The sequence below is a fragment of the Gloeophyllum trabeum genome, assembly GCF_000344685.1.
Source record: "Gloeophyllum trabeum ATCC 11539 unplaced genomic scaffold GLOTRscaffold_00021, whole genome shotgun sequence".
Taxonomy (NCBI): Eukaryota; Fungi; Basidiomycota; class Agaricomycetes; order Gloeophyllales; family Gloeophyllaceae; genus Gloeophyllum; species Gloeophyllum trabeum.
Genome location: NW_006920430.1, coordinates 264,051 through 277,857, shown reverse-complemented (window position 1 = coordinate 277,857; position 13,807 = coordinate 264,051). Strand labels below are relative to the sequence as shown.

Sequence of the window (13,807 nt, the reverse complement as noted above, 5' to 3'; positions counted from 1 at the left end):
CTTGATATACGACGGATTGGCTTGCGTTGAAGTTTGCCATTACTGTGATGGACGAGGATATGTATGCGAGATATGTACATAGTCACGGGAATGATGTTCAATACAAGTAAAAAAAGTCTAGGAAGGACATCAGCGTCGCAACGTGGCATGATATAGAAAATTACAATCGAGGTACAGTGCTTTGCATAAAAGTCCGGAAACCGCGATTCGCGAAATGTTGTTTGTGCCAGCCAAACAAACCTATATGGGGTAGTCGATCACCGTAGCGCGGGCTGTTGACTGGTTGGCGGGACGCTTCGACATCCATGTATGAGGGTCGTTCTTGGGGGATTTTGACCTCTGCGTGCTCGATATCCTGAAGAGATACAGATCTGAACGTTATTCAGCCTTGAGACGGGCATTTGTGTCCCAGGAGTGATATAGGCTGACTCGAGGACCGTCGCGCCCTCGGTCAGGTGTTACCCTATAAGGTATTGTTTGGCTGGGACAAACAGAAACGCGCGAAACGCAGTTTCCGGACTTTTATGCAAAGCACTGTAAAGAAGAGAGGTATTGGGGATTCGCGAAAAGGGAATATGGCGACTATGCACGGACACGACCAAGAGGCGAGCAGGCGACTGCTATTCTATAGGTATCACAGAGCAAGAGACGGGAGAGGGGAAAGATCTAGGTGTGGTCATATGAGCTCATACGGAAGGAGGCAGAGAAAGCAATAAATTGTGCAGCAAACACGAAAGCAAGCATGAGGAAACATAGACGGCAGAACGGACGATAAGAACAGAAATAAATAGATGGAGGAGTGGAGAAAGGAGGGACGCAGCCGACGAAACACAAGGCGGGACGAGCAGCTAATCTATCTCTAGTGATGTTTGTCGTCGATTAAATGATTTCGGGGTTATGTCTTCCTCCACAGGCGACCCGATGCCATTGCGCGCACGTTAACTCATTCTGCCATTTCAATCATCGTACAATGTTCCCCATGATCTACTTTATTTCTTCATCGCTGGTCAGCCATGCCGCCCGAGATCTTCGATTCCAACTTCCGCTCGCCCCTCTCGTCGATCATTCGTCCAGGTCTCCCCTGGTTGCCGTGGGCCCCTTGACCCTTGCCCCCACTCGACCGGCCAGTGCCAATCGAGGGATCGGGTTGAACTTCGGTTTCGAATGACGTCACATCTTCGGGACGGGGAACGAGCTGCGGTACCAAATGTCAGTAACCACTCCTCTATAGCAGTCAGCTAATGATGCCTACCTTCTGCCCTGCCTCGGCCTCCTCTGCCGAACTCGACTGAGCCGGTCGCTGGATCCTCTGGGCCTCCTCGTACTCAACGGTCGGGTTCGTGTATTCAGATTGCGACATCTGCGATTATGCAGTACGTCAGTATACATCGACTTATTTTCGCGCAACATTTTAGTAAGAACTCACTGTGAATATTTTAGGTGTTCAAGGATGGATTTGACGAAACAATGGAGGATGGCTGGTAAACTGGAGGTAATAATCGAGAGGGATGGCCTTTATGTACCCCAACCAGAGCCGATCCCCACCGTGAGTCGTCATTTGCGAGGCCATTCTGCGCCACCAAGGCTGTCACTGTGACATCATCATCACCACGACGCGCCTGGCTCTGATCAGTCTTCCAACACGCGACGCGGTCAGGTGATCTGCACTACAGTTCACGTGACTTACAGTCTTCACGCGCTTTTGCCACAATTCCAATTATCATAATCTTCAAAAACAGGAGTGCCTATGCTTGGTCGATCCATGCGCCCGGAGGCATAGCCACTTGAGTAGAGCGCTTCAGTCAAGGCTAGTATTTCGGGTGGTAGAGCAATCTGGCATGTGCGTCGGAGGATTTACGGCAGTCTGCGCGCTGATGATGAGAACATTGAACAGCACAATGCAATTGATGCCTAGAACGAAACCTTGTTGTGGTCTAGCAACAGGTTAGATGCGCAGCATCAATTGATCAAGTAGATAGTGATCGAAAGAAGCGAGCAGCAGTGGTGTTGGCCTCTATCGCCCACCGCGACGGCTCAGCAGTCACATTAAGATCGGATGGCGAGGTGTGTCGTACATGTTGCCTGCACTTCGAAGCAGTACTGAAAATGAAGCAGAAGGTTCATGTCACTCAGGCTATTCCGCCGTAGCCCAGGCTCAGACAATTACGGTCTGGAAGAAAAGTCCCTCAACTCCGAGCGTGAGCGTGAAGAGGCCTTCCAGTATATACTCTGGCGGCAAGATTACGAAGCGTTACAGCTGGAGATCAAGAGCGATGCAGGTGAGAGATTGCGTGCGGAGGATTTCAGAGAGCTCTGTGCGAGCATCGATGCCTCACGAGCAAGCGCGAAGGAGGCTCGTGCGAGGGTCTTTGAAGAAGCCCAAGAAGCCCAAGAACACCTGTTCGAGAGCAAACTATCTGCAAGAAAAATCGCATTCGATGAAGAGATGAGATCTGCCGGAGAAATGATCCTGTACGAACGGAAGATGCAGGAGGAGCAGTCGTCCAGCTTCATTGAGTGCCGCAAACCTCTCTTGGAGCAGGCACGCCGATACCGGGAAGCAGTTTGCGCTTCACTGAAGGATCGTTTCGAAGAGCAATTCGACACTCTCCTCAAACCTTGGGTGGAAGCCTTCCATCTCGAGTTCGAAGCACTGCAGAAGGAGAGAATAGATGCGGCGGAAAGTGCGGAAAGTGCGGAACGTGCAGAGCCGGGGGAGAAGCCGGTCAGTAACACCAGCTCGGACCTGTGGCAGCGCTCCCTCACGCGAGCGCATAGGTCGATGACCGTGCCGCCCAGGATTCTGGACCAACGCAAGCGAGCAACATGTACCCCGAGGATACACTCCTTCACCCATACAACTCATCTGAAGTCGATCATACACCTGTACCCAGAATTCCCGATGGAACTCCTCGGAATCTGGAGGACTTCAAACGCCACCATAGAAGCTGGAGTAACCAGGGCGTTGCATCTCCTGCGCCTATTACGGTCCTCGTCCCGGAAACGTCGAGCGGGCCCGGGTGGAACTGTGGAAGTACAGAAAGTAAACGTGCAAGCTGGGGCAGCTTGAATGATCCGGTTCCGATCCCCATAATACCACCACTTCCACCCCAGGGGCAGGTCGTCTGCGGCTACCCTCTGGGTAAAGAAAACGGCCCTTCGGAAGAGAAGATACGCCTTGACTGCGGACAGGCTGGTCAGTCGCTGTTGTGCGAGGAGATATTCAAGACCAATCAAGCACAGCGCGAATATCATTTCAACCAGAACGAGCAACGGAGGGAACAGCGATGGGCAGCGGCAGAAGCGGAGCGCGATGGAGCGGAACACAAGAGGGACGATCTATTCAATACGAGCATGTCCGAAGCAGGGCGGAAATTTACGCAAGAAATGGAGACATACGACAATTTATTCCGGCAGCGGCAGGAAATGCGGAGCGCGACGGATAGCGTCTGGGACGAGCGCTTCGACGACGCCATCTCCAGGTGGACGTACACATTTGAGACGCTGACGACTCAGATTGACGCGCGATATGTCACTTTGATCAACGCGCAGGAAGACTCGATGAGAATGACTCAAGCTACCGTGGAGGATGTCATCAGATGCCAAAAAGGGTGGTTACGGGAAATGCGGGACAAGGAGGCCAGTGCATTCGAGGAGTTGCAGCATCGCATGGATGTCTTCAATCGGCATATCACACGAGAACTGTCAAGGGATGAAGATGCTCCATTGGTGGGGTATATCCGCAGAGCGTCAGTCGGCTGTGAAGACCTCGAAGCAGGTATAGGACTGGGGGAAATGGGAGCGGACCCGAGAGATGAAAGCTCAGAATGTAGCTTTCCGGCACCCCCGTGCCTGATAAGCGCCCCGTCAAGTCAACCAATTGTAATACAACCCCAACCAGCCTCGGGCGTGGTACGTGCAGTACACAGCTGCTCTAAATGCTGTCATATGCTAATGCAGCGCTTTACAGGGCATACGCAATATAACCGCACCAACGTACATTACCTGTCCCTTACCTACGCCAGGCGACTACAGTGACAGAAAGGTGAGTTTGAGTGCTTGCGACGTAACTAGCCGCTCAATGGCCTCTGCTACATCCAGAAGAGATCGAACCAGGAAAGACGCCGAACGAGCGTCTTTCAGCAATCTCAGAACAAGAAGAAGGAGACGTTCGAGAACGGGATACGGAAGCGCCAGCAAGAGTTCGCGATCAGAGAAGCGAGCCGCCAACATGTGTTCAGTCAAAAGCAGGAGTCCAGGAAGAGCCAATTGCGAGCGCAAGAGGCATCGCAAGCTGATACCTTCTCTGAAGCCCACAGACGCAGGGCGTCAGAGTTCCAGATGAGCGAAAATGACAGGGAAGAGGACTTCCGAAACGGCCAGCGCGGTCGAGAAAGGAGGTTACTGGAATTCATCAAGGCGAGAACGGAGAGATTTCTCCGCAATCAGGGTCTCCGCGAGGCACAATGGCGGCGAACTGAAGATAATGGACGGCGTCGTTTCTCAACTTGGGAACAAGATTGTCTGACGCTCCTTGCGCGGATGGTGGAGGACTACAAAGAGTTGTTCCGCGATGACGAGCGGAACCGGCACCTTCGCTTCCGGCTCCTGACGGACCAGGCGACAGCCATTCGAGGGTCTCCCAATAAAACACAGAACGCATTAGAGACATGATACCGGATGTGACTTCGTCAGCGTTAGCGTCGAGAGTTGCTGTACAAGTATTTTCTGTGCAATCGGGCGCTTACTAGAGATTGCTCAGTGACTTATTAACACCGTGAGAGTGATACAATGCGGCTGGCGTATTTAACAGGCGTCTACACTTGCTGTGCAATGTGGACCAATGTCTTCCCCGTTCTACACTTTCCCAATAGACGAGCCGGAGAAGGAGCTGACGCCTCTTGAGTGTATGTTCAGGATGAATGCTCACAGAATTCACTCACATAGAAATCGTAGATAAGCTTCCTGAGGCGGTCAAGGATGCCAAAGAGTCCTGGACATCCCGAATGCAGGCGATAGCTGTAGTCGTGAGTTGCCTCCTCACCTCCCCGCAATATGTCTCGAGTGAAGTACTTTGGACTAGACAGCGCTGTTTTCCAGTGTCGAGGCCACTTTGCTGGGCTATATAACATCGACGAATGGTCAGATAAGATCCCAAAAAGTCGAGAAGGCCGTATATTACTTCGGATACACAAGCATCTTCCTCAACATGGGCGCGACACTGTCCTCTATTTTGTTGCTTATAGCGGCAGCGTCGTTACCCGTGGCTGCACGAAAGATATATTCTTCGTGTGGTCATGGCTATCCACGGAAGGTCTTCACGAATCAGCAGGAATACATATCAGGGCTTAATCGGCGTCTAAGAGAAGGAGACGGGGAAAGCTACCTTTTGCGAGGGTTTGGTATCGCCCGGGGCTGGGATATGCTCCTCCGCCACTGCGTGCTCTGTTTTATGGGAGGGTGGATTTGTGCATTTGTTCACATCGGGCTGTATATCTGGTTGACGCTGGATAACCTGGTTGCAGCATTGATCATGCCAAGCGCGGCACTAGCGGCACTTCCACCGCTCATCATGTTTACATTTTGCATGGACACCCCCGCATGTCATGAATGTAACCGCTGATTCAGAAGCGACCTAACCCATACCTTTATGTAGCGAATATATTTCTTGTAGCCCGCGGAATTGCACTTTGACGAACTGAGGCACGTTTCTACTTTGTTAGGCAACTGTGGCCATGCATTCGCCACGTGGCCTCTTCCGCCACTCCTTTCAGACTCAGAATTCCCCTTCCTTCAAGTTGCCCCCGCCGGATGTCGTCACTTTACCTCGGTATGTACCCGGCCCCACTATGCCCAGCTTGTACTTTTACTTAAGTATCGCCATTTCATTCCTTAATCTTCCCCCACCACCACCATGACCGTCAAATCCACGCACCTGTTCAGCGCAGCGCTAGTACTGTCGACGCTGCCGTTCGCCTCGTGCAGAACGACCTGTTACTACAACGGCTACCGTTATGTATGTAGACGACGTGGTCTACTCGGGGGTGCAATCGCTGGTATCGTCGTCGGTGCGTCTATCTATGAACGCATGAATTTCCGCTTCTCACTGATCCCCAATTTAGGTATCATCGCGTTCGTGTTAATATGCCTTCTCCTCTGCCTTCTCATGCTCCGGAGGAGAAGGCGTCTCAGGAACAACACTGCTTATGTCCCTCCAGCGGGACCGGCTCCGCCGATGAGTACGTACCCCAGCGGTCCTGGTTATGGAGCTGGATATCAGCCCCCGCATGGAACGAATGGTCCAATGATGGGACGTGACAATGCAGCTGTTCCCCCGCAGAATCCCCCACCTCCTCAATACACCAAGCATGACCCGGTACGTCGGAGTCGCTGTTGAAGGATACATTTTTCCTAATGCCGTGCATCTCAGCCTGCGGGTATACCGCCGCAGAACGGTGCGGATGGACATCAGAATCAGTACCAGCCCGTGAGTGATATGTTTTTCTCTTCCCCATAAATCCATTACTGATTGCCCTTCAAACCAGCCTGCTGGCCCTCCGCCAGCTGCCCCTGCTCCCACTCATGGTCGAAACGGTAGACAGAAGGTAAGCTCGTCCACTCCTATTTTTACTTCATAGATAACCGGTTGCGCAGGACAACTTCGACTTCATTGGCGGCTTCAGAGCCGACGGGCGAGAGAACGTATAAGCGCCTAAACGCCACGACTCGTTATGACATACGGATTTCCTAGTGACGAACCTCATACACGCCGGACATACTTTACTACACCTATAACGTATTCCGTCTTTGCTATATTTGTACTAAAGTATCTTGCTACTGATAAGTGTACCAATAGTATATCGCTGTCAGATATCTTGCTTGAACCTCATCGAGGCATCTACGGAGCCTGGAGGCCATAACATATCTGGATTACGTCGAGTCATCGCTGGATCATGACAGGATGACAGTATGTACATACCCATCCCTGCAATCGTAATTCAAGGGTCTATAATCTGAAGGTACTGAACTACAATTTGTCGACCGAAACCGTCCGTTCCAAGTCAAGCCTCTTTTCATCCACCTCCACGTCCGCGCCCGAGCTGTCCGAGTCCTCAGCGGGCCTAATCCCCATCTTATCCGCCTCTTCCTCGTCAAACGTGCCAAAGTAGTCCACGTCGTCGACCTCGCCAAGGCCGGCAGGCGGGGCGAGCCTGTTCAGCGCGTAGAACACCAAGAAGCTGATGCAAAACCCTGCGGGGAACGCCAGGTAGTACAAGTGCTGGCTCCCGACGGGCACCTTGATATCCGGGTTCACAGCGTTCACGAACCCCGGGATCTGCGATGCCCACCCAACAATCCACGCGGCGAACGCGCGCCAATTCCACCCGCGGGAGTAGTAGTATATCCCCTCGGGACTCGAAGAGTACAAGTCCGACAGCTTGATCTTCCGGCCGCGCACGAGCCAGTAGTCGCACACCTGCATGCCCACCATCGGGCCGAGGAACACCGAGTACGCGGAGAGCACGGAGATGAACGTGCCCGCGGAGGAGAGCAGCTGCCACGGCTGCATGATGATGCTCAGCACGAGCCCGATGTACGCCCCGCGGCGGATGTTGATGTACTTGGGGAACAGCCCCGCGAGGTCCATCCCCGCGGAGAACGCGTTGTCGATCGTGTTGATCGCGAGCTGGCACACGACGAGCCCGACGCCGGCGAAGAATGCGGCAGCGCGCGACTTCGCGGTGTAGTCCGTGTCGAGCCACTTGAGCACGATGTCCGGCGGGTTCCAGAGCGCCTCACCGTAGATGGCGACGGAGGCGGAAGAAGTGAGACACCCGAACAGCGGCATAATCGTACCGAAAAAAATGATGCTGAACCACTGCCCGAAGATTTGGTCGCCGGGCTTGCGGGCAAAGCGCGAGTAATCGGGCTGGTTCGTCAGGCCGACAGCGATGGAGCCAATGACGGTCGTAATTCCAGAGACGATCGCCCACCCAAGCTCTGAGCTGGAGGACACAGCAGCGGGCTGGGAGAGGAGGGGTCCGCCGCCGTGGGCTTGCGAGAGGGCCCATATCATCATTGAGATGAGCGTGAAGAAGGAAATGACGTTCATGACGATGAAGAGGCGTTTGGTCTTCTCCGGGGGGATGTACAGCATCGGCACAGTCACGACATTGTACACGACCCAGCCCACGAACTGCTTGGTCGTCATATGAGTGGACGCCGGCATCGTATTGCCCATGTGCTGGAAAGATGGGAAGATGGAGGAGATGATAGCGGTGATGCAAAGGCCTCCCGTCCAGGACTGCACGGAGAACCATACGAGCGAGAGTAGAATACGCTGCAACAGAGACAAGTACGAGCCGTACACGCCCCAGACATAGCGCGAGACGACGGGGAAGCCTATGTGCCATTCCGCTCCGACATAGCCGTTATAGATCGCCACCAGAGAAATAATGATCTTCGCCACAATGACCGCGATCATGGTCTGCCATACTGACAACCCGACGGCGACCAACGAAGAGCCAGTTTGCCAGTTGCTGAGGGCTATCTGATTGATCGCCCAGAAGGATATGAAGGCGAGCTTGTCCCACGTACGACGAGACGGGGGGAGTGGTCGTATATCGTCGTTTATCCACACCGACGTTTCGTCGCCACTAGAGTGGACCTGCAGAAATCGGAGCCCTGATTCCATGTCGTACTCTCACTAGGCGATCTAGTCCATGAATCAGAGCGGGTTACACAACGAAGAGGGATTCGGACTTACTTAGGAAAAGGACACAGGTGACCGACAAGTCCAGCGACACCGGGGAGGAACAAGATATACGCCATGACGAGTTAATATACGACCCTTCGACAGGCCGTAGAGCGATAAGACATGGCGACCTCAACAGATAGGCGCCTACCCGTTATTAGACCCAGAATCACCAGGCCTCATCGAGGCTTCTCCTGCACAGCTTTGACTGCTTCCGCGCCAACAATCGGTACTGATAACGCGGTTATTTCGATCTACCAACCCCCGCTTGAGGCATCGACGCGATAAAAAGGCTGATCAGGGGAAACCATTGAATATTAATCAAAAGCAACGCTTGGGCCGTAGGCACAATCCCTTGGCTCGAGTGTGCCGTCGGGTTCAGGGATTGGGAGGCGGCTTTCGGAGAGTGCCTAAGCCAGAGGAATAGAGTGAGCTGACCATTCAGAAGCGATCCAGACGCTATCATTTCGGGCGAAAGCTCGTATGGATGGCAGGATCTGCCGAAGCCACAGTCGGATTCATCGGGACTGCGACGATTTGCGCCCACGGCATTCTTATCGCGCAGTCACGATGATCGCAACTCGCACCATTATTATTATAAGTGCTCCCAGTTTTGACGCCGCAAGTGATTCTGCCTTCGACTGGTCTCCGCTTCGTCCTAACGCTACAGCATGGGCAACGCTTCCAAGACCATTCGCATCGGCGTGGACGTGGGCGGCACGAACACAGACTCCGTCATTCTCGACGACAGCGCCCGGTCCTCGTCCAACCGCGGGGTGATCGCCCACTTCAAGACGGCGACAACGCCCAACGTAACTGACGGCATCGAAACTGCGGTACGCACAGTTCTTGAACGCTCTGCGATCCCTCACGATCGTATTGCCTGCCTCACAATCGGGACCACCCATTTCATCAATGCCGTCGTAGAGCATGATGCGCGGAGATTGTCCAAAGTTGCCGTCATTCGATTGTCAAAATCGTTCACTAGGGAGGTCCCTCCGTTCTCGGACTTTCCACCTGCCTTGAAGGAGATCATGTATGGATACCACGGTTACGTTGACGGTGGCCTGCACATAGACGGATCCCAGGAGTCGCCCATCGTCGAGGCGCAGGTGATCAGGGAATGCGAGAAGATCAAGGAAAAGGGGATCAGGTCCGTCGTCATCGCAGGTGTCTATGCACCTATAGACGACCACTTCCAGTATGTCGATAATTCTCTGCGCCTTACTCTCACAATATCTGATGGCCACTCAGACAGGAAAGCCAGGTGCGAAAGATCATGAAGCGCGAGCTCCCGAGCGCCGACATCGTCTGCTCCCACGAGATCTCCAATATCGGCTTCCTCGAGCGCGAAAACGCCTCTATCCTGAACGCGTCCATCCTCAGATTCGCGCGGCGCACCATCCGCGGCTTCCGCGCCGCAATGAAACGCCTGAACCTGCGGTGTGGGCTGTACTTGACGCAGAACGACGGCACTTTGGTAGACGCTGCCTCCGCTGCGCGCCTGCCGATCAGGACCTTCTCTTCGGGCGCGACGAATTCCATGCGGGGAGCCGCGTACCTCGGGGGACTGGACACCGGAGAGAAGGGAGGACGCACGTCCACCATTGTGGTCGATATCGGCGGGACGACCTCGGATGTTGGCGTCCTGCTGCCCTCGGGATTCCCTAGGCAGGCCTCCGCCTATGTGACCGTTGCGGGAGTGAGGATCAACTACTCCATGCCCCACCTCGAGTCTATCGGTCTTGGAGGAGGATCGATTGTACGCGAGCTGCCCGGGGGACAGATCACAGTGGGCTCTGACTCCGTAGGGCACTTCCTGACCACCGATGCGAAAGTCTTCGGAGGAAGCACGTTGACGGCGACCGATATCACCGTCGCGGCTGGAGCGAAGATCGGCGATCCCTCCCTGGTGAAGGACGTCCCTCCATCTCTTGTGAGCGCTGCCCAAGCGAAAATTAAGTCCCTGCTGGAAGGCATTATCGACGTTATGAAGACATCGCCGGAGCCGTTACCCGTTCTCCTGGTAGGCGGCGGCTCAGTCATCGCCCCCAATACTCTTGAAGGCGTATCCCAGCTCATTCGGCCGCCATTCCACGATGTGGCCAACGCTGTCGGAGCCGCTATATCCAAAGTGGGAGGCTCCGTCGATCTCATCCAGAGCACGGTCGACCAGACGGTAGCGCAAGCCGTCGAGAAGGCGAAGACAATGGCCATCGATAGAGCTGTCGAGGCCGGCGCCGATAGGAACACTGTTGAGGTTGCGGAGATCGATACTATCCCACTGCAGTACGTCGCGAATCAAGTACGGATAATCGTCAAGGCCATTGGGGATTTGGCGAGTGGGGCAGGAGATCTGCACAGTGTAAACGGAATAGCCGAGGAAGACGAGCCGGAGGTTGATGAGAGGGAGCAGGAAGGGGTCAAGGCCCGGGTTCGAGAGGTGCCTTCAGCAGCGCTGAATATCGACGCTTACCGTCCTCGGATAGTCACATCGAAGGAAACAGGTATACCAGAGTGGTACGTCTCGGAGGTCGACATAGGCTGGTTAGCGGACGGGTGCTACGTCCTCGGGTGCGCAGGAGGGGGATCGCCTTTCCCCGAGTTCATTCAACTCCGCGACCAGCTCAGAGCCGGGCACACGCTCCGCGTCATCGACAGCTCGCACTTGTCGCCCGATGCGAACATCTACTGGGGCGGCCACATGGGGTCCCCCGCCGTGTCAGTCGAGCGCCTGGCCGCAAACGAGACGATCGATGCCATCCGCGAGCTGATGGACTACCTCCGGCACGACTCCTTCGACGCGGTCATGGGGCTTGAGATCGGTGGGGCGAACGGACTGCAGCCCCTGCTGCTCGGTTCGAGCAAGCACTTCGACCGGCCCGTGATCGACGCGGACTGGATGGGTCGCGCGTACCCGACGTACTGGCAGACGACGCTGTGCGTGTATGAGACGGGTCAGCTCGTGCCTTGCGCCATCGCGTCGGGCGACGGGAAGCACATCATCATGACCAAGACGACGGACGACGAGATCGTCGACAGGGCGTTGCGCGCGTCGTGCGCGGAGATGGGCTCGCGCGTCGGGATGGCCGCGCGCCCGACGACGACGGACCGCGTAAGGAATTACGGCGTCCTCAACACTGTGTCGCTAGCCTGGCGGATCGGCCGGTGCATTGCGCGCGCACATGCGAAGAACACGCTCAACACGGTGGCGGAGCAGATTGTCGACGAGATTGGCGGACCCAGTACTGCCCGTGTGTTGTTCCGCGGGAAGATCATCTCTGTCGAGCGCCGGCTGTTCAAGGGGCATTCGTACGGTGAGATCACAATCCAGCAGCTGCCAACGGACGAGGAGGAAAATACCTCGGCGTCGCCTTCGAGGTACCAGCCGGTCGCCACTGGAGGATTCCTCAAGATCCCTTTCAAGAACGAGAACATCTATGCGAAGCATATCTTGGAGTCGGGCGAGGAAAAGTACATCGCAATGGTGCCCGACCTGATTTCAGTCCTCGATACCCAATCCGGCAAGGCGCTTGGTGTGCCAGAGTTCCGCTACGGGCTGAGGGTCACGGTCCTGGGTATCACCTGTTCGCCACGGTGGAGTGATACGGAGAAGGGTTTGCAGATCGGAGGACCAAGGGCATTCGGATACGACATCGACTACGTTCCACTGGGAGCATACATTGAGCCTCGGAGCGTCATCTTAGAGTATGCATAGAGCTGTAGGCGGGCATTCAGTTATCTGGAATCAGGACGTACATATGTATTCGCTATTCTCTGCGGATTTCTCGGTCTGGACTAGCATCACCTATAAATTAAAAGTATTTAGACGTACATTCTCTTCAGCGTGTCTTCTCCACCCAGTTTCCTGATTCATCCAGTTCGACCTCCATCTTCCACTTCTGTCTGTCCATCCACTGGTCTTGAAGATACGCATCCCACCATCGTATGTGGATCTCGTCGTCAAAATCGAAGAAATATCCCGCAACTCTCGGGTCGGGCCCGAGGTACTCATGCCTTAAATCGTCTCAGTAGATGGTAATAAATATTGTTCACGAACCATACCTCCTAGGTGATACTCCGTCTGGTGCCACGTAGTTTACCTTGTGGTTCCCGTCCTTTGGATCGACCGAACCCGAGTAGTGTTCGTAAACGACCTGATTCAAGTCCTCCCCTGGCCAAACCACCCGCACATCCTCTCCGTCTGTCGCCAGGTAGGAACGGGGTAGATGTATGCGCGTCTTTTCCTCCGCAATCCGTTTCTCTAGTGGCCAACGATGCACCTGCCAGGCAGACGCTCTCCGAATCTTCGTAAGAGAATCGACAGCACTTTTACGGTCCTGCTCCGCCAGTTTCGCCTGCTCTTTCGTCGGTTTGACGTCCTTGTCCGATTTTTGCTGCGTTCCCGCTCCTGCTGCTGGAATACGGACGTCTTGAGCCTCCTGCTTCGGTAGCACTGCCATTTTATCAATTTCCCAGCGACGTTTGTTCGCGGAAATAGCCTAGTCTCTGTTGGGTCAAGCGTAAGAAAAAACCGTCTTATCATGGATTGCCGCCGGTCCCCGACTCCTACTTATGGGGAGGCGCAATTCCGGGTCGCGCGGCGAGTTGTTTGCATCTGTTTGGACTCTGCAAGAAAGTGGTCGCAAATCCCCCGCCTTCATAGAGCCTTCCGCATGTCGAAATCACGCATATAAAATGTACCAGCAGGGATGTCATGATACAGAAGATGCAACGTTGGTTTTGAATTTCTGATTTTCCCAATATCAAGTTCATTCGATAGAGGTAACGAGACCGCAAGTACATTTAACAAAAATGTACAACCAACGTTGCATCCGCTCGTTGATATAGATCAACTTTTATGAATCAAGTGACGCGTGAATGTGAACGTAGCACGCTGTAGGTTTTCTGGCAGTAAAGAGCAATTAACGACGCGTCCGAACGCGTCGCGGACGTGACAAGCTGTGACACCATCGCAAAAAGTGTCACACTAAATATCCTGGTCACTGTCCGGGCTCTCCTGCCGCAGCAGAAGCAGGTCCCTTCCCCTAT

At 54.3% G+C, this 13,807-nt stretch overlaps 6 protein-coding genes across 6 annotated transcripts; 3 read left to right on the top strand and 3 right to left on the bottom strand.

The window, feature by feature from the left end:
- Positions 1-997: 997 nt before the first annotated feature.
- Positions 998-1,360, bottom strand: GLOTRDRAFT_97063 (uncharacterized protein; the record flags this gene model as incomplete). The annotated part of the gene is made up of 2 exons (XM_007872973.1): positions 998-1,195; positions 1,253-1,360. The coding sequence occupies 2 exons, from the start codon at positions 1,358-1,360 to the stop codon at positions 998-1,000; spliced, it is 306 nt and encodes a 101-aa protein (XP_007871164.1).
- Positions 1,361-2,122: 762 nt separating this feature from the next.
- GLOTRDRAFT_141531 (uncharacterized protein) lies at positions 2,123-4,732 on the top strand (the record flags this gene model as incomplete). The annotated part of the gene is made up of 4 exons (XM_007872972.1): positions 2,123-2,725; positions 2,779-3,912; positions 3,971-4,045; positions 4,102-4,732. 4 exons carry the CDS (start codon positions 2,123-2,125, stop codon positions 4,672-4,674), a joined length of 2,385 nt encoding a protein of 794 aa, XP_007871163.1. The 3' UTR covers positions 4,675-4,732.
- A 1,177-nt stretch (positions 4,733-5,909) lies between these two features.
- Positions 5,910-7,003, top strand: GLOTRDRAFT_141530 (uncharacterized protein). The gene is made up of 5 exons (XM_007872971.1): positions 5,910-6,068; positions 6,123-6,376; positions 6,431-6,487; positions 6,546-6,605; positions 6,655-7,003. Exons 1-5 carry the CDS (start codon positions 5,915-5,917, stop codon positions 6,706-6,708), a joined length of 579 nt encoding a protein of 192 aa, XP_007871162.1. The 5' UTR covers positions 5,910-5,914; the 3' UTR covers positions 6,709-7,003.
- Positions 7,004-7,027: 24 nt separating this feature from the next.
- GLOTRDRAFT_82366 (NCS1 nucleoside transporter family) lies at positions 7,028-8,695 on the bottom strand (the record flags this gene model as incomplete). The annotated part of the gene is made up of 1 exon (XM_007872970.1): positions 7,028-8,695. One exon carries the CDS (start codon positions 8,693-8,695, stop codon positions 7,028-7,030), a length of 1,668 nt encoding a protein of 555 aa, XP_007871161.1.
- Positions 8,696-9,426: 731 nt separating this feature from the next.
- On the top strand, positions 9,427-12,473 carry GLOTRDRAFT_82362 (uncharacterized protein; the record flags this gene model as incomplete). The annotated part of the gene is made up of 2 exons (XM_007872969.1): positions 9,427-9,956; positions 10,010-12,473. 2 exons carry the CDS (start codon positions 9,427-9,429, stop codon positions 12,471-12,473), a joined length of 2,994 nt encoding a protein of 997 aa, XP_007871160.1.
- Positions 12,224-13,218, bottom strand: GLOTRDRAFT_141527 (uncharacterized protein; the record flags this gene model as incomplete). The annotated part of the gene is made up of 2 exons (XM_007872968.1): positions 12,224-12,772; positions 12,821-13,218. 2 exons carry the CDS (start codon positions 13,216-13,218, stop codon positions 12,598-12,600), a joined length of 573 nt encoding a protein of 190 aa, XP_007871159.1. The 3' UTR covers positions 12,224-12,597.
- Positions 13,219-13,807: the final 589 nt, after the last annotated feature.

Coding starts and splice junctions, on each gene's coding strand:
- GLOTRDRAFT_141530 (XM_007872971.1), top strand. CDS start 5,915: ATGACCGTCAAATCCACGCACCTGTTCAGCGCAGCGCTAGTACTGTCG. Junction 6,488..6,545: donor ATCAGAATCAGTACCAGCCC/GTGAGTGATATG, acceptor CCTTCAAACCAG/CCTGCTGGCCCTCCGCCAGC. Junction 6,606..6,654: donor GTCGAAACGGTAGACAGAAG/GTAAGCTCGTCC, acceptor CCGGTTGCGCAG/GACAACTTCGACTTCATTGG.